This window comes from Podarcis vaucheri (assembly GCF_965113315.1).
Source record: "Podarcis vaucheri genome assembly, chromosome: 5".
In the NCBI taxonomy this organism is placed as follows: Eukaryota; Metazoa; Chordata; class Lepidosauria; order Squamata; family Lacertidae; genus Podarcis; species Podarcis vaucheri.
The window spans coordinates 3987871-4012698 of record NC_138763.1 but is presented as its reverse complement, the minus strand read 5'-3'; the positions used below and the strand labels follow the sequence as shown (position 1 = coordinate 4012698).

General features: G+C 45.5%; 2 protein-coding genes across 4 annotated transcripts in view; one reads left to right on the top strand and one right to left on the bottom strand.

The window, feature by feature from the left end:
- The window catches only part of LOC309532935 (uncharacterized protein), a 317735-nt gene that overhangs the window by 84076 nt on the left and 208831 nt on the right, over positions 1-24828 (top strand). The gene's annotated exons all lie outside the window — the stretch shown is intronic.
- TFRC (transferrin receptor) lies at positions 706-24157 on the bottom strand. 3 transcript variants are annotated; one of them, XM_082224124.1, is made up of 19 exons: positions 24094-24157; positions 16875-16933; positions 15224-15437; positions 13741-13945; positions 13490-13618; positions 12952-13042; positions 11104-11226; positions 10534-10632; positions 10159-10298; positions 9390-9559; positions 8782-8901; positions 8605-8690; positions 8455-8518; positions 7479-7546; positions 7122-7168; positions 6235-6316; positions 5284-5517; positions 4748-4888; positions 706-3699 (listed from the first exon to the last, which is right to left on the bottom strand). In XM_082224124.1, exons 2-19 carry the CDS (start codon positions 16905-16907, stop codon positions 3457-3459), a joined length of 2289 nt encoding a protein of 762 aa, XP_082080250.1. In that variant the 5' UTR covers positions 16908-16933; positions 24094-24157; the 3' UTR covers positions 706-3456. The 3 variants fall into 3 exon arrangements, with proteins under 3 accessions (XP_082080250.1, XP_082080248.1, XP_082080249.1); XM_082224122.1 differs by lacking the exon at positions 24094-24157 and adding an exon at positions 23360-23481; XM_082224123.1 differs by lacking the exon at positions 24094-24157 and adding an exon at positions 21059-21202.

Sequence of the window (24828 nt, the reverse complement as noted above, 5' to 3'; positions counted from 1 at the left end):
AGACCTGCCCCTGCCTTGCTCACCTCTTTATGCCTGTCTTTGGAGGACAGGGCCCTGACTGACTGGTTACAAAAACTGAGCCTGCTGAACAGACCCTTGGGCCTTGCAAAATGCAGGGCTTGGAGGTTTGCAGGAGTGTAACAAAAACCCTTTTGCCAAGCTGCCTCTTTAACTGCTCCACGCCTAATGTCATACATCAGGCTTGGTTACCTTAGCCTTGAACCAATGGGTATTTTCAAATGAAATAACTTTTTATCGCAATTCCCCCACTTTCAACCCGAGGTGTCTGTCCTGCTAATATATCCCCCAATAAGGTGGGTACACAATGCAAAAACCTCTCTAAGCTGCTATGAGGTGGGGAATCTATGCAAGGATGAGCCCGACGATTGGCCTTTACATTATGGAGTTGGTATGGCTTGTACATGCAAGTTTGTAATATGCAGTGAGGTTATGCCTTTTCACACACGGACTCTAAATGGAACTGAATTGGCTTTGAAATGGCATTCTCAGGTTCACAGTGCCATTAGTACAGTTTGGGCTAGACAGGAAACTCCTAATCAAATAACTAACTGGTAGGGATTTCAAGCGCACTCAAAATGTGGTCTGCACTTTTTATTTCTGGGCAGGCCACAGAACAGGCCGGTAATTAGCAGCTTCCTAGGAACCTGCATATCCACTAACGTAGCTTAATAAACCACTTCACAGTCAAGTCTTCCTTGTTCTTTATTGACAGTCTTGCAGTTCTCATCAGCCATAACACCAAGATTACAACCCCCAACTCTAAATAATCTCATAGCACAACAGCACAAAACACAAATTTCAGAGATACATATAGCTTATATATTTGAGATTCAGTCCAATTTTCCCCCCAGTAACTATGTCTACACTTTATTACCCACCCAAGATGCATGCAGCGCTATGGGAAGACCGCTACTACTTTGATGACCCGGCATTCACAGGCCTCATGAAACGGAGGAAAGAAAACCACGCATGGGAAATTACCAAGCTAGATTTTTTTCACTCTCACACACAAAAGGTTTGAAATGTAATTGACTTTATCTACACCAGCTTTAACCAACCTGCTCGAGCCCTCCAGCTGTTTTTAAACTACAATCCCCATGAGTCCCTGGAGCTGCAGGCACTACCAAGTTGGGTAAAGCTGGGGTAAACAGAATTACGACGTGGAAGAGATTTTACAAGAACACATGCCTTTCCATCCTTGTGCCCAGCTCATCCAGCTTTCTCCAGCACAAAGCATGAAATCCCAGTGTGCGGAAGCTGCTCATTTAAGCAAAGAGCCTGAAAAGCAGCACTTATGAATAGTATGGAGAGCATCTTTATCAGCCTGAGTCTTTGGAGAGCCAGAATACACAACTTGTTTCTGCTGAGGAATATCTAAAGGGATGTTCCCACAGATGTATGAACCAGATTTTTGTACCAGAAGCCAAGTAAAAAAAGTGAAGTGCAACAATCACAGTAGATTCAGTTATTTCAGTGCAAGCAACTGATCAGAACCATCCACTCAAGCTCTTGAAGCATTCCCAACCGACACCCACATTTTAACACAAATTTCTTTATAGCCATAAGCAACTCTTATATACATTCATCCAGCCATTTCTTGAAGTCTTAGAAGTAGATTTGAAAAAAAAGAAGAGAAAGAAGGGTCAGGCTTCACCAAGAGTCAGCAAAAGCCCACTGCTTAGTCGTCTCCAAGGTTCTCAGCAATATAAAACTATTTGTGGCAGCCAATTACTACCCTGGCCTTGCCCACAGCGTGGCAAGAGCCACTAAAGTAGTTATTGCATCCAGCACAAAGTGAGACCAGACAAAGACAGACAGTTGCAGATGTTTGAATATACATGTTAGATACTAACGATCATGCTCTGCAGGTGTTATTGCATGGTGAGCATTTACAAAAAAATTATGGGAAACACTGTCCCCGATAATTAAGACACCCTTAGTGCAACATATGGAGGTCACTGCCTCCGATACAACACTGTGGTAGGCAAAAACTACCTTGTTCTTTAACATTATGGGAGACACTGCTCCCGATAATGTGACCCAAGTTCTCATGATACATCGCAGTGCTGGAAGTTCTGCACAAGAGCTGCTGTTGGAGTCAAGCACAGCTCAACACAAGCCTGCAATGGTTTGCATCAGCCTAAACACAACCAGGAGTCAGAGGACTGATAGAAAGCCCAAGTGATGGGGCTCCAGATCTACTGAAGGAAATCCCCATCACATACTGGTTGCACCCAGTCAAAGTAAGCTTTTCATTGAAAGGGTCAGGCAGAAGGTGCAGCTCACAGCTTTCGCTCTATCTTCTGAGAGTGAAAAGCAAGAGTAACACCTCCCGGGACTTCCCCTCACCTGCTTGGACTGCATGCTCCAAGAGATGAGACGATGTCCCTACCCTCCAGAATCCCAAATAATCTTCCGAAGGGATGGTGCTGTTGCAGAACACTGAAGGCTTGGTGGCAAAAATTCCAGTTATCATGGTTGGATTGTACTAGCAGATGCTGCTTTATCAAAAACGACAGTATAACTGTCATAATTATGGAAGTCACTGCTTCCGATAATTATATTCTGTAGAAAAAACAAATACCATTTATAGTGAACACTGCCACTGATAAATAAATAAATAAATACCTCGATACCAAGTCTGCAGAGTCAGTCTCTCAAACAAGTGCTGCAAGTTAAGACTAGGCCAAGAGACTTCTCGTTTACTGAAAAGGCCTCACAGCAAGGGCTTGAGTACAACCAGTCTCCTCGTAGGAGGAACGGTTATTGTTTTAGTTTTTAAATAGTACCACAGGACCACTCAAGGTACTATAGCCTTCATTTCTTTGGCGTGGCCTTCCTTAGTACGGAAAGGAGCAAGTCACAGGAGAATTTCACCTGGGACTCTCTCAATTCCTACTGGGAAGGCGAAAGGTTTCATTTTCATTCCCTGCTAGACAGATCTTGTCAAGGTGTGTTGGCTGTATCCCAGAGGCCAAGGGGTCTATGGAAGAGCTTCTGTACCCAGGGGAGATACTTCCTAATAGGATCAAAGACGTGGGAGCTTTTAGGCTCACAAGTCACACGACAACTTTGCTCTGGAAGAGTCTGGGAGGTCAGGTTGAATTCATAAGAATCCAAGAGCCCTTACAATTCTTATGAGTTCAATGCTCTGGTTGCTTTGTGTGCCTCTCTTGGAAGAAATGCTTTACTCGGCCCAAGATCAGCCTTCTCAAATTTTGGGTTAGAGAGGCCAGCACATTTTAAAAGGTGAATCTACATACATCTATGTTCTCTGGGTCAGGACATTTTAACTTGCTTGGAATTGCTCAAGTTTCAGCCTGGACAACTAAAAATCCTCTGAAGGCCTAAGGGGACTTTGTTATGTGCTACTGGTTGAAAAGGAAGGGGTTCCCTGTTGCTGTACTTCAGAATTAATTGTAGCTTTCAACTTTCTCAGAACTCATTGTCTGTGTTCCAGATGTCACCAGAAAGGGCATTAGCAGCACTCTGGATCGTCCAGGTTGCCAGAGCAAGCTGGTTCCTGAACAAATCTTCATTGAAGGCGCTCCTGTTTGTCTTCAAGAGACCCAAGTGGTCCAGCAACGCCTGGAGAGTATGGGAGCCAGAACCAAAGAAGATGTGCCGGAGAGGAGTGTCTTTTGGAGAGAGGTACGGGGAGAGGAAGTTGTACTCCACCTTAAGAGGAGAGAGAGAAACACAAGTGAAGAAGAGCTCTGGGATTAGGCAACCCTGACAAGTGCAAACACCCTCTGAATTGTTGGTGACTTGTGGAAACCAGGAGAATACGGAGCCCCAGCAGAGTCTTCAGACATTTCCTTCCTCCAGCAGAGCAGCTTTTTCCAGAGTTCCTGGGTAAGGGAAAAACTCCTCTCCCACACAGTTCAAAGTGTTTGTCTCTAGATGGGTGGCACTGTGGTCTAAACCACAGAGCCTAGGGCTTGCTGATCAGAAGGTCGGCGGTTCGAATCCCCGTGACGGGGTGAGCTCACATTGCTCGGTCCCTGCTCCTTCCCACCTAGCAGTTTGAAAGCACGTCAAAGTGCAAGTAGATAAATAGGTATTGCTCCGGCAGGAAGGTAAACGGCGTTTCCGTGCGCTGCTCTGGTTCTCCAGAAGCAGCTTAGTCATGCTGGCCACATGACCCGGAAACTGTACGCCGGCTCCCTCAGCCAGTAAAGCGAGATGAACGTCACAACCCCAGGGTCGTCCGCGACTGGACCTAGTGGTCAGGGGTCCCTTTACGTTTTTACTATCTACTCTTAGACAGTTATTCTGGTCTTTGAAGTAAAGATGCATATGTACAGATCCACTAACACAGAGGTTCCCAACATTTGGCCTACCGCCTCCTTTTCAGAAAAGAAATTACTCAGTGCCCCTGCTGGAAATCTACCTTCTTAGGCAAACCAACAGAAAGATGCAGTCACAATTTGTGTTCTTTTATATATCTATATTTCTACCTACATTCTACAACATAAAGAAAGATGATCAATATTAATGGATTCTAGACTACTAGAGGGACCATGTACAGAGTTGACTACTCCTAGCTTATGGTTATCATGGATTTGGGCTCTTAGCCTTGTCATTGTAATTTGCACAGGGACTGATCAGATTCCAACAGGTCATCAGGTTCTTCTGCTATTCACTCCACCAGGGTTTACAAAATCTCTCAGAAAAGGCTCCCTTAAGATTCTCACCCCTTTGGGGAGGAAGGGAAACAACTCACTTTCATGATCCTGTCATTCAAAGCACGACAAGCAGCCTTGTTGGTGAGGTCGGTGTTTCTGATATCTTGTGTCAGGGTGCTTGTAGCTCGGTTGAAGTCTCCACGGGCAACCATCAGCCACTGTTGGCCCAAGCCCATATTCTGCAAGCAAAGACAGTAGGCAAGTCTTTTATGCAATATTTGAAATGGGTGGTAAAAGAACAATTTTCTCCCTTATGCTCCTTTAGGAATCCTCCCCTCCTGTGCTGAACACTACAAGGGCCTTAATCCAGGCTGGAGTCCTGAACAGCAGCTCTCCTGTTAGGGTCCAAATAAGTACACAATACAACCTACTGTTGGTGGCCCCCACTGATCCACTACAGATGAACATCTATCCCTACAGACATTTGTCTCCATTAACCCTACCCAGTGCCAGAAGCATTTACATTGCAAGAAACCACTGTGAACACCACAAGCGCTGCCGCAAGACCAGGCACGCCACTGCAAACCTGAAACAAAACCCCACTTCCCCAGCACCTCTTGGTATTTTGCACTACCTGCATCTCTTTCCGGTATGGAATTATCTTCCCTACAAAGTCACGCAGCTTGTTATTGTAGCTCTCGTAGTCCAGGTACAGTTCGTGGTCATGCGTCATCCTCAGAGCTATACGGCCAGCGATTTCAGCTGCTTTGCGGATTGTACTTTCCTCTTCATAGGGGGGGCTGAAACGCTTCTTCAGGTTTTCCAGATTGTCTAATTGGGTGTCAAGGAAGGGATACTCTTTCCCATCCTGCAAGAAGTAAACAGAGTAAGATTCTTTGCCTGGTGCTCCACACTTCCCAAATGGTTTCTCTCATCTATTTGAAATACTTCACATTGTCCTAGTAAGTCTTCCACATTCAGAAGACAGAAAATGGCAGGTTCTTGTAAATTACAGTGGTACCTCGGGTTAAGAACTTAATTCGTTCTGGAGGTCCGTTCTTAACCTGAAACTGTTCTTAACCTGAAGCACCACTTTAGCTAATGGGGCCTCCTGCTGCCGCCGCACTGCCAGAGCACGATTTCTGTTCTCATCCTGAAGCAAAGTTCTTAACCCAAGGTACTATTTCTGGGTTAGCGGACTCTGTAACCTGAAGCGTCTGTAACCCGAGGTACCACTGCAAAAGTAAAAGAAAAGCTGCAGGGGCAGGGTATTTTTATTAGGTCCAACGGCGTGTCACAAAGTACCAAACAATTACTTTTCTTCCTAATTCCTCAGGGTGGCTCTCAACAAATGAGGTCTAGGATGCAAGCCAGTGAAGGGTCAAATTCAGGAGGTGGTTGCAACCTGTCTCCATGATTTGGCTTACATTTTAAAATCTGAATGGGCCTTCTGCATAACTGACTGCTCCAGTCAAATTCTCCCAAGAGTAGGTATTGTGCCCTGCTGTGGCCAATAGATAATTTTCAAGAGGTAGCACATAGATGAGCTTGGGCCAGGAAAGCAGAACAGCATTAACCAACTTACATGACAGAACTGGAATGAAACAGATGGTATCCCCGAGTAGGACAGAAAAGGAAAGGCTGCGTCATCAATACGAAATGGGACCCTGCAAAAGGAGAAGTTTTCAGCTGCTGTGCTCAGCATTGAAGAGTCATATACTTCAACAGAGGTTAGAAAAGCCAAACAGAATCCCAAGGTCACTGCAAGGTACACATGGCACACAGTTCAGCTTTTGCTGAGAGCACATTTCTAGCTTTTGGTAAGAGCCCATTTCTCGCTTTTTGGGTTGCAAAAGTTTGTACAGTTGTACCTCAGTTTTTGAACAGAATGCATCCTGGAAGTCCGTTTGACTTCCAAAACGTTCGGAAACCCAAGGCACGGCTTCAGAAACCCAAGGCAGGCGCGCCGGAAACAATTGTGGAAGCCCAATCCGACAATTGGCTTCCAAAAAAATTGTTCAAAAACCGGGACATTCACTTCCAGGTTTCAATCGTTCGGGAGCCGAAATGTACAAGTACCAAAGCATTCGACAACCAAGTTATTGTCTTATGCCTGCCCTGTTACCCAAGAAAAAGCACTAGCAAGGTAAGACCAATGTTCTGATGATTTAAACTGACATCTTTTTTTATGCCAGATCTCAAGGCAGCCTTGGAGATGGGCAGAAGAAGCAAAACTGATGCCCATCTGCTGCGGATGGAACAGAGCAGGTACTACAGGTCATTATACTAAGGTTACCAGATATTTTTCAATGAATCCGGGGACACTTTTCAACTTCAATGGATTTTGTATGGGGACTGATTTGTAAATCTGGGGAATGTTCCTGGGAAATGGGGGTGTCTGGTAACCTTACGTTATACTACCAGGACCACAAGGATTTCCCACCGCAGCCACCCGTCTGTAACGATACTTACTCTTTTCTGGCCAAAGTGGAACGAAGATCAGTTGATGACACAGTAATCTAAAAGCGAATAAAAGATGCACATTTCAATAAAACCTTCTCCTGATAAAGTGCAGTCTTCCACCCCTTCGTCTAAAGACTCTAGTGTTCTGCAAAATTCTGAAGGATGATTTGTTATCGACAGGTATTCCCAGCCACTTTTGCCATCAAAGAGCTTGAGGTAGCAAGACTCATACATATGGCTGTGGAGTGTTTCTCAAGCTTTTGATGAAGACCCTCTGTGCGGGGGAACAGAACATGGCCCCAGTACCAAGTTTATGGTTCAGCTTCTCCAGGTCACTGCCTGGAACTTTCAAGAGACGATACTCACTCCTGTGACTGCGTCTTCCAACAACCTTTTCAACATGGGGCTGGCAGAGAACCTGAAGTCCTTCGAGCCTGTGGGGTACAATTTAAAAGTATTAGTCCAAGGCCTACTGAGATGGACTGATGATCTGCAGTGCAGCTATGGACTGTGGCTATACATATTCACTTCCATTTTAATTTCAACGAAGTACATCATCATTATCAGCCTTTGGGATGGAGAGGTGGTGTTTACCTGCAAGCACTAGTTACATACCTCAGGTGCAAGGAAGCTGAGTTTTTTTGCAAAAAAAATAAGGAACAAGGACACTAAATGCTTCTCAACTAATACCTTAAGGGAGTAAGGAGGGTGCAACTCTGATGTGACTGTAAGGGACAAGATTCATGTCCCACAGGATTTTTGCATGATGCTCCCATAATAATGAGGTGGTAGCAGGAGCATTTGTAGGTGTTCATCTTACAACTTCCAATGTCTTTTCCACCTGCATTTTCTCTACATGGGATGCTGGATTAGATGGGAAACTGGCCTGATCCAACTGACTCTTCTTAGGCTCTTATGGAAGTTACTTCTATGGAACAGTTAAAGGCCACAGCCCCTATCCCAAGTGGCTGAATTTCAGTAAATCAAAGTGGCAAAGATCTCCAAGGGGGAGTTGGACTCGATGGCCCTTGTGGTCTCTTCCAACTCTATGATTCTATGATTCTAAGTTTAGCCTCAAAGTGCGTTTTTAGTCTGATGAGCAAAAGAAACCAAGAGTTTAGTGCCCTCAGTCTTTTGCGCCAGTCTAACCTAGAAAATGACCAGGATTGTTTATTTTTTATGTGTAACGCAAACACACTCACCCTTCTTAAGATTGTTTTGGACAAATCTGTTGTACACATTTATCCAGTTTATATTATCCAACTTAATCATCAAATCACATTTACAGTATTAAATTTACAGGGAACGCCCTCTATCACATGCAATCTTTAATGACAATTACCCGAAACTGCTGCATCCAAGTTGATATACGCAACCGCCTTCATGTGGAGAGATGAGGAATAGCCCTGAAGAGAGTAAAGGAACAGCAGCAATTAGCTATTTGCGTGATTTGGCTGTTCTGAACTGACCAATACATTGGAGCCGAACTTACCTCCAGCCATTCTGTGGCACCGACAGCTCCAAAGGCTCCAGCACTCCAACTGGCAAACACAATACTCCGGCGGGGCTTGTACCCATCTGCAAAGAGGAGAGGGGACAACTACTATATACAGCTCTATATTCATGCTGAAGAATCCCTTTCGTAGACGCTCGGTGCCAATCTCCTTACCAAGTTTCACGATGTCAGAGAGTGTTTTGGCAAGCTGCCGAAGCAGGCTGGTTCCTACACCAGCCTTTACGACCCCAGGTCCCCAGGAATCACGCTGGGCTCCAATGACTACATACCGATCTGCAAGACAGGGATCAACCGTTAGAGCCTCTATCAGAATCGCAGGATGGAGAACTAAGGGTATGCTTAACACACACTGTGTTATGGTGCACACCAGTTCCTTGCAACTAAGTCAGCTGAAGACTTGGGGACTAGCCTATGCCATTATCCTAGTATATTATGCAGCACAACCTTCTTCAGTATCTCTTCACTACCAAACAGGCATAATGCATTCAATGGAGCATCTTGCTAGGCTGCTTCATGTTAGCCATCTTGCAGTATTTCCATTACAGGTATCCTGTGAGTCTGGACTGTGCTCTGTTATTGAACACAGGCTGGGCAAGTAGTCTGGCATGCTGCCCACACAGCATCTCTGTAGATCATTTGCAGAGTAGGCCAAATGCCCATCAACGCCATGAGGGAGCTCTGAATCACGAAATGGTAAGAAATGAACTAAGGGACACCAATCCTTCCCTTTTACATCTGCAACAGATTGGCAAAGCTTTTACCTGGATCCTCAAAGCCTTTGATCACACCAAAGATGTTTAGGATTTTCTTTTCCACAAGCTCATTGTTCACCCGCAGCGTCACACTTCTTCCATGTGAATCTGACCGAAGCTTGTAAACAGCTTGTAAATCTCCTTTCCATGGATCTGGACAGTCTGGCACATTCATAGCGCTGAAAAGAGGGAAAACTAGTTATTTGAAGCACACAGCGCCTCCTACCAAGGTCCTCCTGAAATGACAGTCCTAATAGCCAAATTCTGGACTCTTGGGTGATTTAAATCACAAAAGGAATTCAGCAAGCAGCTTTACTGGGCCTAACGCACTGTTTATTTCTACTGGTAGAGGCAACCAGAGATAGCTCCTAGAAAGCACAAAACTTCCTCACGTCACAGTCAGCAGCTTTGGACTATAGGGAGGCACCTACTTCCAACCAGCTACAGAGCATCACAGCTTCTGCCTAGCAGAGTGCAAAGAGTAACTTGTCAGGAAGGAGGCTGTCCCTCTCCCCCAAATGCTGCTATGTTGTAGGAATTCCTAGCTGGGAATATGTGGCATTGCTATCATTCAGGTGCCAGGCAAACACACTTTTGCCAGGCATTATAGCAGCTTTAATCCAGTAAACTTCCATCTGTTTTTGAAAGTGAGGGCTTTTGGGGGGGCTGCTCTGATTTGGGTTTTTTAAAAACTGCATATCACCCTTAAATCTGCTAACAGCAGCTCTTGAGAAAGGGTACTGACTCTATCATTAGCTTGAAGGGAGAGTTTGTTTACCTGAATATTTTCGTTGCAGCAGATCTTGAAATGGTTTGTACTGGAATGCGTGGGAGGCCTGAGGATTCAACTGGGGGAAACTGAGTATGGTTGAAAGACGGAAATCCAGGAGTAAAAGGGTCTCCTGTCCCAAGATGAGCCTGCCAAGGCAAAATCCAAGAATTATATGAAAAATGGAGACCAAAAAGCAGTTCAAACAGGTCTATTTCAGGGCATTCACAAGTTAAAAGGGTGGGATTATGCCTCTGTTTGCTCAAGAGGAAGCTATTTGTCTTTGTCTTTCATTTGCTGTGCTAGGCAGGCTCCAGAATTCATCTAGGAAGCCTGCAGAAGAGGCACCCACATTCACCCAAGGAGATATAGGAAACCACTCACGTGTCCAAATTGGGAATAGCTCTCTCCAAGATCTGCATAGTCAAATGGATCTGGATATATCAAGACTCCTACAGCACCCATCTTCTTGGCATTTGCCACCTAGGAGGAGGAGGAGGCATTTAGCATATTTATTAGCAGGTTTGTGCCAAAGAAAACAGTAAAATATTAAATGGAACTGGTCAATTAGTAGAGCCATTCCACTGTGACCATTGCCCAGTATCTGTAAAAGCTCTACAGCCCACCATGTAGTCATTTTCCCATGCTTCTGTCCATTCACAGCCATAGTGGCACATATGCTTTTATTTAGTAGCCAGACTGGTTTTTTTTGCAGAGCACAAGAACGACCTGGGAAGCACCAGGTAGGTCATAGAGTTCAATTTGGCTCAGAGGATGGTGTCTGTTGCATGTCCATTCTGGAGACAGTGCCAGCTTGTGAGTCCTGAGCATTCGTGACACGTGCAAAAGAGATGGGAGTTGAACAGGAAACTGGAAGAGCCACCACAGGCTCCCTACAAATTCCTTTATCATGCAGCATCTTTACTGGTCCTGTCTTAAGAGCAGAAAACTTACTTTTTCAGAAAAAGCAATTTTTCCAGCTCTCACAAGGATCACTGTTCCAGTTAAGTTGACATTTTTCTGCAGCAGTTGATAGAAGTCTTCATTGCGCCCATAGTTGGCATAAACAGGTTTTCCCTATAAAAGAGCAATTGAGCGGCAAACTAATCTTGCTGCATCTCCTTTCAAGCAGACCACAAGATTTCACACTAAAGACACCTTCCTGAGCTACGATGAAGAACGGTTCCTGTTTCATCCCCAGAGATCTTAAAGCATCTTAGGCAGCATGACTGAGAAAATGTAGCCAACCAATTGTCTAAGCGGCTAATGGATTGAAGTTGAATCCTGACAAGACAGAAGTACTGTTTTTGGGGGACAGGGGGCGGGCTGGTGTGGAGGACTCCCTGGTCCTGAATAGGGTAACTGTGCCCCTGAAGGACCAGGTGTGTAGCCTGGGAGTCATTTTGGACTCACAGCTGTCCATGGAGGCACAGGTAAATTCTGTATCCAGGGCAGCTGTCTACCAACTCCACCTGGTACGCAGGCTGAGACCCTACCTGCCCGTGGACTGTCTCACCAGAGTGGTGTATGCTCTAGTTATCTCCCGCTTGGACTACTGCAATGCGCTCTACGTGGGGCTACCTTTGAAGGTGACTCGGAAACTACAGCTAATCCAGAATGCGGCAGCTAGACTGGTGACTGGGGGCGGCCGCCGAGACCACATAACACCGGTCTTGAAAGACCTACATTGGCTCCCAGTACGTTTCCGAGCACAATTCAAAGTGCTGGTGTTGACCTTTAAAGCCCTAAACGGCTTCGGCCCAGTATACCTGAAGGAGCGTCTCCACCCCCATAGTTCTGCCCGGACACTGAGGTCCAGCGCCGAGGGCCTTCTGGCGGTTCCCTCATTGCGAGAAGCGAAGCTACAGGGAACCAGGCAGAGGGCCTTTTCGGTGGTGGCGCCCGCCCTGTGGAATGCCCTCCCATTGGATGTCAAGGTGATGGACAACTACCTGACATTCAGAAGACATTTTAAGGCGGCCCTATTCAGGGAAGCTTTTAATGTATGATATTTTAGTGTTTTTTGGTTTCTGTGGAAGCCGCCCAGAGTGGCTGGGGAAACCCAGCCAGATGGGCGGGGTACAAATAATAAATTATTATTATTATTAAGCAGAGCATAAGGTCCAACCCCTGGCCCAACAGAAAGAGTAACAGTGTGCTTGGAATAGTTCCTAAGGCCTGGAGACCTTGCTTGATTGTATCCACTTCTTGACGTGAGTTAGGACTAGTGTTCTACACGCTACACATGCCCATTGACTTATATAGGCAACATTAAAGATGAAGTTTTGTTTTCAGGTAACACACTGAGTTAAGTCTAGACCAGTGTTTCCCAAACCGTTTTTTTGGCCATGCCCCACCTAAACATCTCTAAAATCCTGATGCCCCCCACCCAACATATAATTCTTATTATTCAAAAAGTGAACGGTTCACGTGGAGGAAGCCTAAAAGGCCATTAGCTGTAAATAACTCATTCTCGAATTGCCCTTCTTAAAAATCAAACTGCCCCCCTGTAGGGCATGTGCCCCACATTGGGAGCCATGGGTCTGGACCAGGCATCCCCAACATGCGGCCCTCCAGATGTTTTGGCCTGCAACTCCCATGATCCCTAGGTAACAGGACCAGTGGTCAGGGATGATGGGAATTGTAGTCCAAAACATCTGGAGGGCCAAAGGTTGTGGGTGCCTGGTCTAGACCATTGCAAACCAGCTTACTGGCCAAAGCAAGTTTTACTTAATGTACAAACTAGCATGCCACTATGTTGAAAGCAGAACTTCAGGTACCTAACAAGCCAAGCCAACTTACAGAAACCTCTGTACTTTCACTGTATGCTACATAAGTTTGAGGAGTCTCCAAAATTTCACTTGGCTGTTCCAGGGAAACTACATTCGGAGATCTAAGAAAGAAGAATAACAGCAGTCAATCAGAGCGTCAACACCGAATTTTAAAATGTTTTTAGTCCCAGTTACACAACTAAGGGCTGCACATATCCTGGACCATCTAACTATCACTCTTCAGGGAGCTTTGAAATGCAAGCCTGTGCTAGTTTTTACTGGTTACAGCTAACCCTGTGACCACTACCCTAGGACCAGGAGGACAACAGCAGAAATCACAGCCTTAAGATCAATTTGAACCTGGACCTTACTAGACAGGAAGCCTGTTCTTTTCTAATATGTGAATATCCACTTCCTGTATTTTGGCTTTCCACATTGGGTTAATTCTCAGAAGATCTGCCAACCAAGTTATACTGCAGACACCTTGTTGACAGCTTCATATAGAATCAGCTCTAATGTTTGAGACCGACCAGAGGAGCTCTGATATGAAGAACTGAAGAAGCACATACCCTGGGGTCTGCAGCCTGACATAGTGCTCATCATTCCAGACTTTATCCAACTTGGATTTCTCAAACTCTTGATGAATGATATTGGCTAGGTTCTCATCTCCTGGACTGCCAGCATCTTTCTGACCGAACCTGAACACAGAGGTATTCCAGTTATGTTTCCAGAAGCCAAGCATTGCAGCCAGCCATTATTTTGAGTCTACTGAAATGCTCTTTTAGAAAGGATTTTTGAGAAGGTTTCTAAAAAAGCTTACCCCATTTTATCTCTGAAACTTGCAGAGCGCAGCCTGGACGACAACTTGCTTTTAAGGTCACTCCAGTATAACACAGGTTCCGGTTCCGGTGTGTCATCTTCAGGCTCGGTTGGGCATCGATAGCCATGGCATGCTGCTTCAACACCATCTTCACTTTTCATTGCCTGTATCCTTCCACGGAAACTCAGATAGCCAATCAGGAATCCTGTTTGTGTAGATTTATTCATTGAACTTAGTTTATATACCACCTTTCTTAAAAACAAACAAACCTCAAGGTGGTTTACAAATCAAAAACCAATACAGTGGTACCTCGGGTTAATTCGTTCCGGAGGTCCGTTTTTAACCTCAAACTGTTATTAACCTGAGGTACCACTTTAGCTAATGGGGCCTCCTGCTGCGGCCGCACCACAATTTCTGTTCTTATCCCGAAGCAAAGTTCTTAACCCGAGGTACTATTTCTGGGTTAGAAGAGTCTGTAACCTGAAGTGTCTGTAACCCAAGGTACCACTGTACAAAATAAAATGCAATATGCTATACACAAATACAGTGGTAACTTGGTTTTCAAACGCCTTGGTACTCAAACAACTTGGAACCCAAACACTGCAGTGTTCCAGTTTGTGAACTTTTCAGAAACCAAATGTGCTCCACTGAGTGTTACACTTTCATTTTGAGTGTTATGCTGACAATTTGAGTGCCACACTTCCGTTTGAGTGTTACGCTGAGGTCTGTCTGTTTTTGCTATTTATTTTGCCTTTTTGTGGCTCTTTTTTGTGTGTGATTGTGTGGAACCCAGTTCAGCTACTGATTGACTGATTGTGTGACTGAAGTACATTGTTTGCTTTCATTTTATGGATCACTGGTCTCGTTAAATAGAAAAATTCATGTTAAATTGCTGTTCTTGGGGTTGTTTTTAAAAGTCTGGAATGGATTAATCCATTTTGCATTACTTTCTGTGGGAAACCGCACCTTGCTTTTCGAATGGACTTCTGGAACAGATTAAGTTTGAAAACCAAGGTACAACTGTACAGTATTCCAGACTTTGTAAAATTGAAATAGTTGATGAATAGATGCTGGCTTTACAAATGCAAACCCAAGAAATTCAAAATTCAGAGGAACTTCTAGCATGTCCACGGGAGCACCACCAATGGACAAAATTCCCCTCTTACTTTTTTTTACAATTCCAGCAGAGATCAGGGTGGGTTTTTTAAAGTCTATGACTATTCCTGTGGTTTGATACCATTGCTGCATCATTTTTTCTTTATTTTCCTGTAATGAAGATACTCCTGTATATGTCCATAAGTAAATCCTCCCAAGAAGATCTAATGCCCCTGTGGCACCATTTTAACTTTTAATACACCAAGTTTATTTTCTAGGAAACACTGCTGAATTGTGCCTACCGGAGGGAATGCATTATTCAGTGTGCCTTGGAAGATACCAAAAAACCCCCACAAATTGCTCTTTACTTCTTACCTATTCATCTTACCTATAAGGAAAAGGAGAGCTGCCCCAGTAAGTACACAGCAGAGGTGTCGATTGTTGTTCCTTGGTTTTACTGGTCGGGTGTGAAGATGGTCAATTCCTCCATTTTCAATACCTTCCTCATCTTCAGCAGACAGTTTCATTTCCACATGACTGTTGTCTCCATCTGGCTGTCGAGACAGACTGAAGCGGGTGTACGAGAGGGGCTCTCCTCCAAACTAGACAGAAAAAAGAATTCATCAGAGATGAATGAAGAGTGCTAATGTTAAAGACACCAAAAAGTCAAGCTCATTTGTTGGTACTGATAACACAAATAGAGGCCTTTAATTCCACTCACCCCATTAGAACTTCAGAGTGTAAAACAGCTTTATGGCATTTTAAAATCTAACACATTTATTATGGCCTAAGAGTTTGCAGGCTGTGGTTGACTTCACCTGATGAAAAGGAATGTCGTCCACAAAAAATTATGCCATTTTGCTGATTTTTCAAGATTGCTTTTGCTGCAGTCTGCTAATATAATAGCCTTGCTGCAAATTATTTTTAATAATTGAATATCTGAGATTGGAATAAAATCTGGTACATATGAATAGGAAAAGTAAGTCTGGCTGTTCTTTCCCTACTGTATATCTTGACTGAATCAAGGAAAGGAGGCAGAAATATATAAAACATGACATCCAAAGCAAGGTCTCACATACTTGGCTTAAAAATTAATTTTTTTTGGGGGGGGGGGTAGGACAGCATGCAGTGTTTTCAGTTCTCAAGTTAGATGCTGCAGAACATAAACCTATCTGGGCTTATGAGATTAACGAACATGACATAATCAGTCCAAGGCATTTACATCGACACAACACTGCTCATTCATAACTGTGGTCATAATTAACCCATGTGTCTCTAGGGCTAAGGACAAATCTACATGGGAAGGCTTAGATTTAAGCTCAGCAGTTGAGGAGCTACTTCAGGCATGTACAGGCACAAATACTTGTTTCCACTAAACAACTGGCTACCTACAGTTCTCTGTGACAAAGTGGGGTAGATAGCCAGTGGCCCCCCCTGTCCCCATTATCTCCAGCCTGCATGGCCAATCATCAAGAATGGTGGGAACTACAGTGATGCCCCGCAAGACGAATGCCTCGCAAGACGGAAAACTCGCTAGACGAAAGAGTTTTCCGTTTTGGAGGTGCTTCGCAAAACGAATCTCCTATGGGCTTGCTTCGCAAGACGACGTCTTGCGAGTTCCTGCTGGTTTTTTCCCTTCCCCCCCTTTTCTAAGCCGCTTATCAGCTGATCCGATCAGCAGATAAGCCGCTAAAAGCGCTAAGCCGCTTATCAGCTGATCCGATCATCAGATAAGCCGCTAAAAGCGCTAATCCTTCAATGGGCTTGCTTCGCAAGACGAAAAAACCGCTAGACGAAGAGAATCACAGAACGGATTCTTTTCGTCTTGCGAGGCACCACTGTACAGCTTAGCACCACCTGGGAGGCCAGAGCAGCATCCCCATAATTAAGAGTGCCATTCAGGTCCAATTCTGCATGCTGGAACAGCTTTTACAGACCAAGCTACATGTAAAGACAGGGACTAAGTGGTGCATCAAGGTTTTGGCCAGGGAATTTTTATTATCTGAGTAAACCCGATAATGCAGTTTGATCATCCTTACCATGTTAAATATTGCTTTCCTAGCATGATCCATAGCTGGTCACTCCTTCAGGTACTTAACTGAAACACAGATGTTTGAAGACCTTTTAGCAAAGCAAGGTTTTCATTAGGACAGTAAAAGACACATCTATAAGGCACAAGAGCTCTTCCCATCAAAACTAAAAGCGGCAGTCACCACTAGAGGCCTCTACAACCACATGGACAGATTATCTGCAATCCTTTGATATACAGGTGCACTGTACTCCATTCTATCTTTATTGAGCCACATAGTATTAGGAAATGGCATTTATAAACACCAGCTAGTAGGTAGCTTTCCAACATGGCTACCTGGCTCACTTACCACCTGTACCCATTGTCAATGATGCTCTTCCTGCAGAAAGAGGACACGCTGGCAGCTGCCACAAGCAGTGGCCCTAGCTAGCACCCATTACCAGAGATGCCACAGGACACCAGGCAACTATTGAAGCCATGCAACAGTGCCATCTGAACTTAAAAGCTGCACCTTTTGTAAACAAGATGCAACTCAGGAATTAATTACTACTCTAATTCAAGTACTGGTAAGGACATTAAAAGGACCCCTGACAGTTAAGTCCAGTTGCGGACGACTCTGGGGTTGTGGTGCTCATCTCGCTTTACAGGCCGAGGAAGCCGGCATTTGTCCAGTTTTCCGGGTCATGCGGGCAGCATGACTAAGCCACTTCTGGCAGAACCAGAGCAGCACACAGAAACACCATTTACCTTCCCGCCAGATTGGTGCCTATTTCTCTACTTGCACTTTTTGGCGTGCTTTCGAATTGCTAGGTTGGCAGAAGCTGGGACCGAGCAATGGGAGCTCACCCCATTGTGGGGATTCAAACCGTTGACCTTCTGATCGGCAAGTCCAAGAGGCTGTGGTTTAGACCACAGCACCACCCGCGTCCCTTTTAATGAATGGGCAATTAATTAATTTCAATCACTTTTTAATTTAAAAATGGACATACAGTATGATGATAAACAACGGAACCAGGGATGGGACTAAGGGGAAGTCAACTCTTTTCTTTCATGTTTGAATATGTATTGTTTTTGGAAAATTAATAATATATACATATCTATTTATAACAAGTATAATTCACATGGCAGGATGGAAATTTTGTCCTGAGTAGCTCAGTTCTGCAGCCATGCCCGCTACTTTCAAGGACTTTATTTGTGACAGGCTTCACCTGTCACATACAGAGTAGATGACCTTTAACACATCTACATTTAGAAACTGTTGTTTAGAGTTCCTATGTAAGCTTGGCATGAAGTCTATGTGCATATTTCACCGAGTTATTTTAGGGGTGGAAAGGGGAGCTTAAGGATGAAAAATCTTCACAGAAGCCCTAACTAGTAATCTTTTGCTGGCGTTCAGCAATACACAGCTACTTTATCCCGCATGCCACTGCTATGCTTTTGCATGCCAATTTTCTTGGCCGGCAATAACTGCAGCTGTAGCCATGGTTGAGGTGAGAGGTTTTTCCTTTTTAGTATGTCATGTCTTGAGTTTTTACTATTTTTTGTTGGGAGCTGCCCAGAGTGGCTAGGGCAACACAGTCAGATGGGCGGCATACAAATAAATTATTGTTGATCTGGCTTGTTGATTGCTACATATGAAGTGTGAATTGGTTAGTAAGCAATCTCAAAAACCTATCCAGCTGGACTTTCTCTTTCTTACCACTACCACCAACTATCCTGTAGGAAAGCCTTTTTAAAAACCACTAAATGTATTTGAATGACTCCTGTAATCTGCTTTGAAAGGACTGTATAATGAGTGGAACGGTATAAATAATTGTAATACAGTGGTACCTCGGGGTTAAGAACTTAATTCGTTCTGGGGGTCTGTTCTTAACCTGAGACACCACTTTAGCTAATGGGGCCTCCCACTGCTGCCGTGTGATTTCTGTTCTCATCCCGAAGCAAAGTTCTTAACCCGAGGTACTATTTCTGGGTTAGCGACATGGGATGTTTCAATGCTGTATTTTTATGCCTATTGTGAAATACTTCCTGGATGGTCCACTGCAAAAAGGCAGCATGCACAAAAAACTAAACTGAAGCTCTATTACCTGTAAAAAGACTCAAACCTACACCCAGATTTATCCTTATCAGGCCAAGCTCTTCATTCAGTTGGATCAAGTAGCTCAGATTAGTTTATTACCTCCAATCCTCCCAACAAGATTTGATCTTCAATCAGTCCCTGAACACTGACTTTCCAAGCTTCCTCAGATCTTGACATTTTATATTTAGGTAGATGCTAAAGTTCTAAATGCCAGCACCAGTTCTGAAAAGTGTTTTCAAACAGCTTCTTTTCTTGGCAAAATATATAAGGTGTAAGATTTCAGCAGCAGCTATTTTACTTGTTTGAACTAATAGAAATATGAGTTCACGTGCACCTTCAGAACTGATGCAAGGTGCATGTCTTTATGCTGTATCCAGCACATCAAGCAAGAAGCAGCCCCCAGAAGTCCCAATACATGGCAGAATGGCCAGTCTCTCAGTTGTGAAAATGTGCCAAGCATACATATATACTGTGTTTGGAGTTACATGAAGCTCAGGAGTCAAGCTTAGCCACAGTCTATCTCTGGCTATTACACATCAGCAAATGATCCCATAGCCTGGCCAGAGAAGATAACCGCTTCGAGGAAAACTGGGTAAGCTGCTATGCACTTAGATAGCAAGCAAACGAACTCCACCTTTCTGTAGAAAGCAATGAGTCTTCCACAGAAGGAGGCAACTGATATGTCCCTTTCAAACTTCGGCTTCAGGAATACTAGGGTACACAGAATCACCTTTTACACCGGTGGCCCCGTTAGGTAGGTGTTAAATGCTTGCAGCTACTGAAGTGGATCAACAAGCACACAGCTCCATTAAACACCAAACCAGAAACAGCTTACAGAAGTGGCAAACCTCAGGCTAAACTTTTAAGTTATTACACATCCACATTCCAAGCATCTACCTAAAGTAGTGATGAAGAACCTGTAGTCCTCTGGATATTGTTGGACAGCGACTCCCATTATCCCTGACAACTGCCCAGGCTGGCTGGGGCTGTTGAGTCCAACATGTGGAGGACCACATAATTAATATTTTAATGGCACTTGTGCTCTACTGTCTTAATATTCTGTCACAGGAAGTTGAGCTAGAAAGAATCTGGAACTACTCTCAACGTAAAGTAATAAAGTTCTACAGTATTTCATTCACAAACTGGTTCGGCCTTATTTAGCTTGTTTGAGTAGGTTCTAGGATTGCCAGAAACACTGCAGTTGCAATATGCTAGAATTACCAGTTTGTTCTAACAGTTTATGAAGGAGTCAAACAAGCCAGTTTGGCCTGATTTAATCTCACCATACCTTGCACTACTAAAGCAGTCAAGGAGTCTTCAGCACAATGAAGAAAGCAAGAGTTCTAGAACTCTTAGAACATATTTTCATTCATGGCAAGGCAGAAAAGTAAGAGATATACTTTACCTATAACTTCACAAACTAATGTTTACAGTAGCACTAGGTGTGTCACCAGCTCACTGCCAAGGCTTTCCATTGGTGGCTAAGTTTTCATTTCAGTATCTGCAGGGCACCATGAATGGCAGAGACCAAGGTGTGCCAGAAAGCTAAACCACTGACTAGGCGGCACAAACTGCTTGTTGAAACTGTCCTAAACATGTCAACTCACCATGAACCTTCATGTACATGGGAAGCATTGATCTGTTTAGCGTAACTGTACTGTCAACCAGACTATACACCCCATTTTTATTTATAAAATACGTATTTATTATTTCAATTTCTAGCCTGCTTCTTTCTACAGTGCATAAAATATCTCAAGTACAAAAAAATGCAAATCAATATATTGTAACTATAACTACCTAAATGCTAATTCATTTCAAAACGTGATATAAAATCCAAATAATTCATTTTGATAACAGGGTCATAACATTTCATTATAAAATACTTAAAGCATATCAATTGATAGCCGTTAGCTAAAGCAAATAAACCAGAGACAGATATGCAAAACACTTCCAATGCAGTTATTTTACAATAATATAATCAGAAGGCAGCACATGGCAGTACTATGCCATATGCTATAAAAATTAGTGAAGTGCACAATTTTTTTTCATATAGACTAAAATGTGCAGGCAGTTCCTAGCTGCTTGATCATTTACTATAAAGTGCTCAAAATCACCTCTCAGTAATCCTCTCAGGAAGGCACTCTGTCAGCAATAGATGGCTTCAATCACCTTCAGTTTAGCCTCTCACCCCAGACTCCCATTAAAGCCATGAGGTAAGAGTATTGTGGTTAAGAGTGCATATATGAAACCAACCCACCTCTCACAGTGAGGCTCCGCCCAACACCCCTCCCTTCCTGGGCTGCCATCCCCCCCCCCAACCAGGATTTATAGCTAGTAAAACAAGTAAGAGCTCCTTCTGCCACCCACACTAAGGATCAACCCCTTATAGGCTGCCCCCTCAGTGCCTCCTTTTATACCTGATCCTACCAGCACTAAAACAATTTGCCACCCCTGCTCAATGGCTGCTGCTGCTGCTAAGCACTCTGCTGATCAAAGGTTAGCGTCACCTCCCTTCACCTTCACTTTTATACGCAGTAAAAAAACACCTGGAAAACATGAAAACCTCAATCACGCTGTCATTACTATTTAAGTTATTGTTTAACAGAAGAATCCTAATCTTGCCTTCTTAAAAGAAGTCCCATTGAATTAAATAATGTTCTAGCATGCAGTAGCAGCCACTTGCCACGAAGTCATCAGAACGGTCAAACATCTCTGCCCTACATGTGTGGTGGGATTCTGTGGGAACTCACGGTAGAATTCATTTAAAGGCACGCAACTATTGCAACTACTTCCCTTCCATCTCCTCTCTTCTTAACCGGTCTGACTGCACAATTAACCTGTGATGCAAGGGTCCGCCACATTTGCACAGCAACACAAACCATGTCCTAAGGATGTGCTTTAGGGTGGTGACACAAGCCTCTAGAGAAGCTCTTCTAGCAAGATTCGTTTCTGAAGCTCCTTTGAACTTGGGCTGCATACACACTATACATTTAAAGTGTTCTCAAAATAAAGCTTGCTGGTAGAGCTTTTGCTCTGCATGCAGAAGGTTCCAGGTTCAATCAGATTTGGGGGAATCTCCTGTCCGAAATCCTGGAGAGCCATGGCTGGTCAATGTAAACCAATGTAAACCAAGGCACTGTATTTGGCACTATGCCTAACAAGGCAGCCTTCCTCAACAACTCTGCACTGGGGAGGAAGAGGAAAATTAATGGAAAGGCAGCAAGTCATACTGCACCAGCAGACAAGCACATGAGTGGGCAGAACAAAGAATTTAAACGAAGATGAGTAAAAGGCCCTGGGCCCAGAAATATCAAGAAAAATGAGCCTCCTGTACTAACCCATCGTTATTCTTTATATAAGCAAGCTGGGGCAGAAACCGCGAGGGAGAAGGAGTAACAGCCAATGGGCAGGCTTGTTTCCTCACCCCTTCCTTTCCCAGCATGCTGGGCCCCCAGAGTTATCCCTTCAAGGTCAGGAAATATGGAGCCATGCGCTCCAAGCACATGCAGAGCTCCCCTCCCCAGTCAAAACCCATGGAGGTTCACCTAAGGGCCCCTATCCCTAACAACAGGATCCTGCAACTACACAAAAAGCAGCGCATACATGCCCCACGTTCTCCCCGGATACTTCCGACTGGTTAACGGTAAAACATCCCCCCCAAGACCTCTGTAGCGCCTTTCCTATTCCCCAGTAATAGGTCCTCCTCCTGTCGAGAAGCACGATTTCAGCTCTGCTCTACAAAGCACAAAGGCCACAAATTGCATTACCCCCCCCCCCGCCTCAAACAACCCATTAGCTTGGAGATCTTCCCTGCCCGCCCGCCCTTACTTCACCCCACCCCACATTATGCGGAGAAGGGACGCCTCAAGCCCGGGTCGGCCTAAAGAAAAGGTCAAAGCCGAGCAATGTCACGTAGGCAAGCTTACAAGGAGATCGACCGCGGCGCAAGAAAGGCGCAGAGACTTTTAACAAAGGGGGAAAAGGGGGGGAAGGACTTGGGAGGGCGAAGGGCCCCTTTTAAGCGAAGAGCCCTTTTAGGGCCGCAATGCAAACGGGATAGCGCCCACCCCCCAAGTTCCCAGAGCCAGCCTCTCCCATTGCATAATGCAAAGCTTCGCGCAGAACCTTTTTTTTTTCCCCGCCCGCCAGCGAGCTCTGTAGGCAAATGAATGGGAGGAGAGGGAAGGAGCGTGCCTGGGGCGCAAGGCTGTGCGAAGCCGCCGCCGCCACCTCCGCGCCTTGCAAAGGGTGCAGACACCATGCGGCATTTGCATGGACCTGGACCACAGCCAGGCGGAGCACGCGCCCGCTGGGGCTGCCGCACGCGAGACCCCCGCCTGCCCCTCCTCCCGAGAAAAGCCCTTCTCCCGGCGGCCTCCCCCGCGGCCACGCACCCGCTTCCCCCGGCGCATCACCTTTCCCAGGCAGGCCCTCTCGCGCGGCGGTGCCGCAAGCACGACCAGCTCGGTCTACGAGGAAAGGGCGTCCAGCAACGCCGCGCGCAGGCGCGTAAAAGGGCAGCCCGGAGCCCCGCCCACCGGCGGCGTGAGCGCGCGACCCGCTTTTCAAGGAGCGGCTGGGCGGAGCTCGCCCCGAGGCCGCTGCACGTGGGAATGCTGAGACGCGGGTCCCACGCGCACGGGAAGCGGGGGAACCTCCCCCTCCCCAACACATAGAAAATAATAAAACTGAACGGCCCCAAAGCACCGTTTCGGGTTTCGCCCTCTCCTTTGGGCGAAGAGCGAGGCTGCCGGCCGCCTTCACCTCAGGCAGCTGAAACGGGCTGGCAGCCGAAGGCAGCAGCGAAACCGCCTTTTAAGCAAATAGTACGATGAAGATGATTTTCTGAGGCTGGGGCTTCCGCCTCAGGCGCGCCTTTAGCTGAGACGCGGGTCGCTCGTCATGTCTGTAATTGGCCTGAGGCGGGGAATAACAAGCACTCCGAGCACCTGCTGCTTGGGTCTTGGAGGGCACAGAAATCGCGCCCCCCTCCCCCGCCGTGAAATGAATCTGCTTATGCACTCCCTATCCGCTCTATGGGTCTGACAGAGTCTTGTCGTGGCGGGTTGGGCTAGATGACCCCTTGTGGTCCCTTCCAACTCGACAATTCTATGACAGCCTTGAAAGCGCCTCGAAGCTCTCGCTTTACCCTCTATGACAAGCGCAGAGCAACAACAGGCCACCCTCCTTCCCCCCCCTCAGGAAACCGTCGCTTGTGGCTGCAGCTTCCGAGGCAGGAGGGCGGCGTTAATACCACCCACCCAAAAAACAAACAAACACCGTAGCTGAGTAAAAAAATGGGTTCCGGGGTGGCTGGGACACGTCGCCGTCCGCTCAGAGCTTTAATTTAATTTAAAAAGGCACGAAAGGAAGCGCGAGAACAGGGTGGGGGTTGCGGGAGAATCAGCATGGATTACTACTGCAAGCGCAAAGGTCCGCCCGCGGCCTCTCCCCTCACGCCCGGGAAAGAATCACAGCCTTCTTAAAAGCGACGGAAACAAAGGAGGGCTTTTTATTTTTATTTCAATGTTATCTCAGTCACCTGACAGGTTTCAGGCTCGGTGGCGGAGCCGATCGCCCGCGGGGAGTTTCTGAGGGAAGCGAAGCTCAGCGGCCGTGGGGGAGGGGAGGGACGCGGAAAAGGCGGGAAAAAGAAAATGCGCTGCCTGAGAAGGGCGGGAAAGAGGAAGGAATGGCCTCGCGCCTCATAGAAGTAGTTGTTGTTAGTCATGTCCGACTCTTCGAGACCCCCTGGACCAGAGCATGCCAGACACTCCTGTCTTCCACTGCCTCCAGCAGTTTGGTCAGGCTCATGCTGGTAGCCTCCTTTTTTTTAAAGATATTTATTAGAGTTTCCAATTTTTTACAAACAAAAAGAAAAAAC

Excerpts from the sequence above, each read along its gene's own strand:
- TFRC (XM_082224124.1), bottom strand. The coding sequence starts at position 16,907 with ATGGATCATGCTAGGAAAGCAATATTTAACATG. Across the intron at positions 10,633-11,103 it reads AAATTGCTTTTTCTGAAAAA|GTGGCAAATGCCAAGAAGAT; the intron begins GTAAGTTTTCTG and ends TCCTCCTCCTAG. Across the intron at positions 5,518-6,234 it reads TTTCATTCCAGTTCTGTCAT|GATGGGAAAGAGTATCCCTT; the intron begins GTAAGTTGGTTA and ends TACTTCTTGCAG.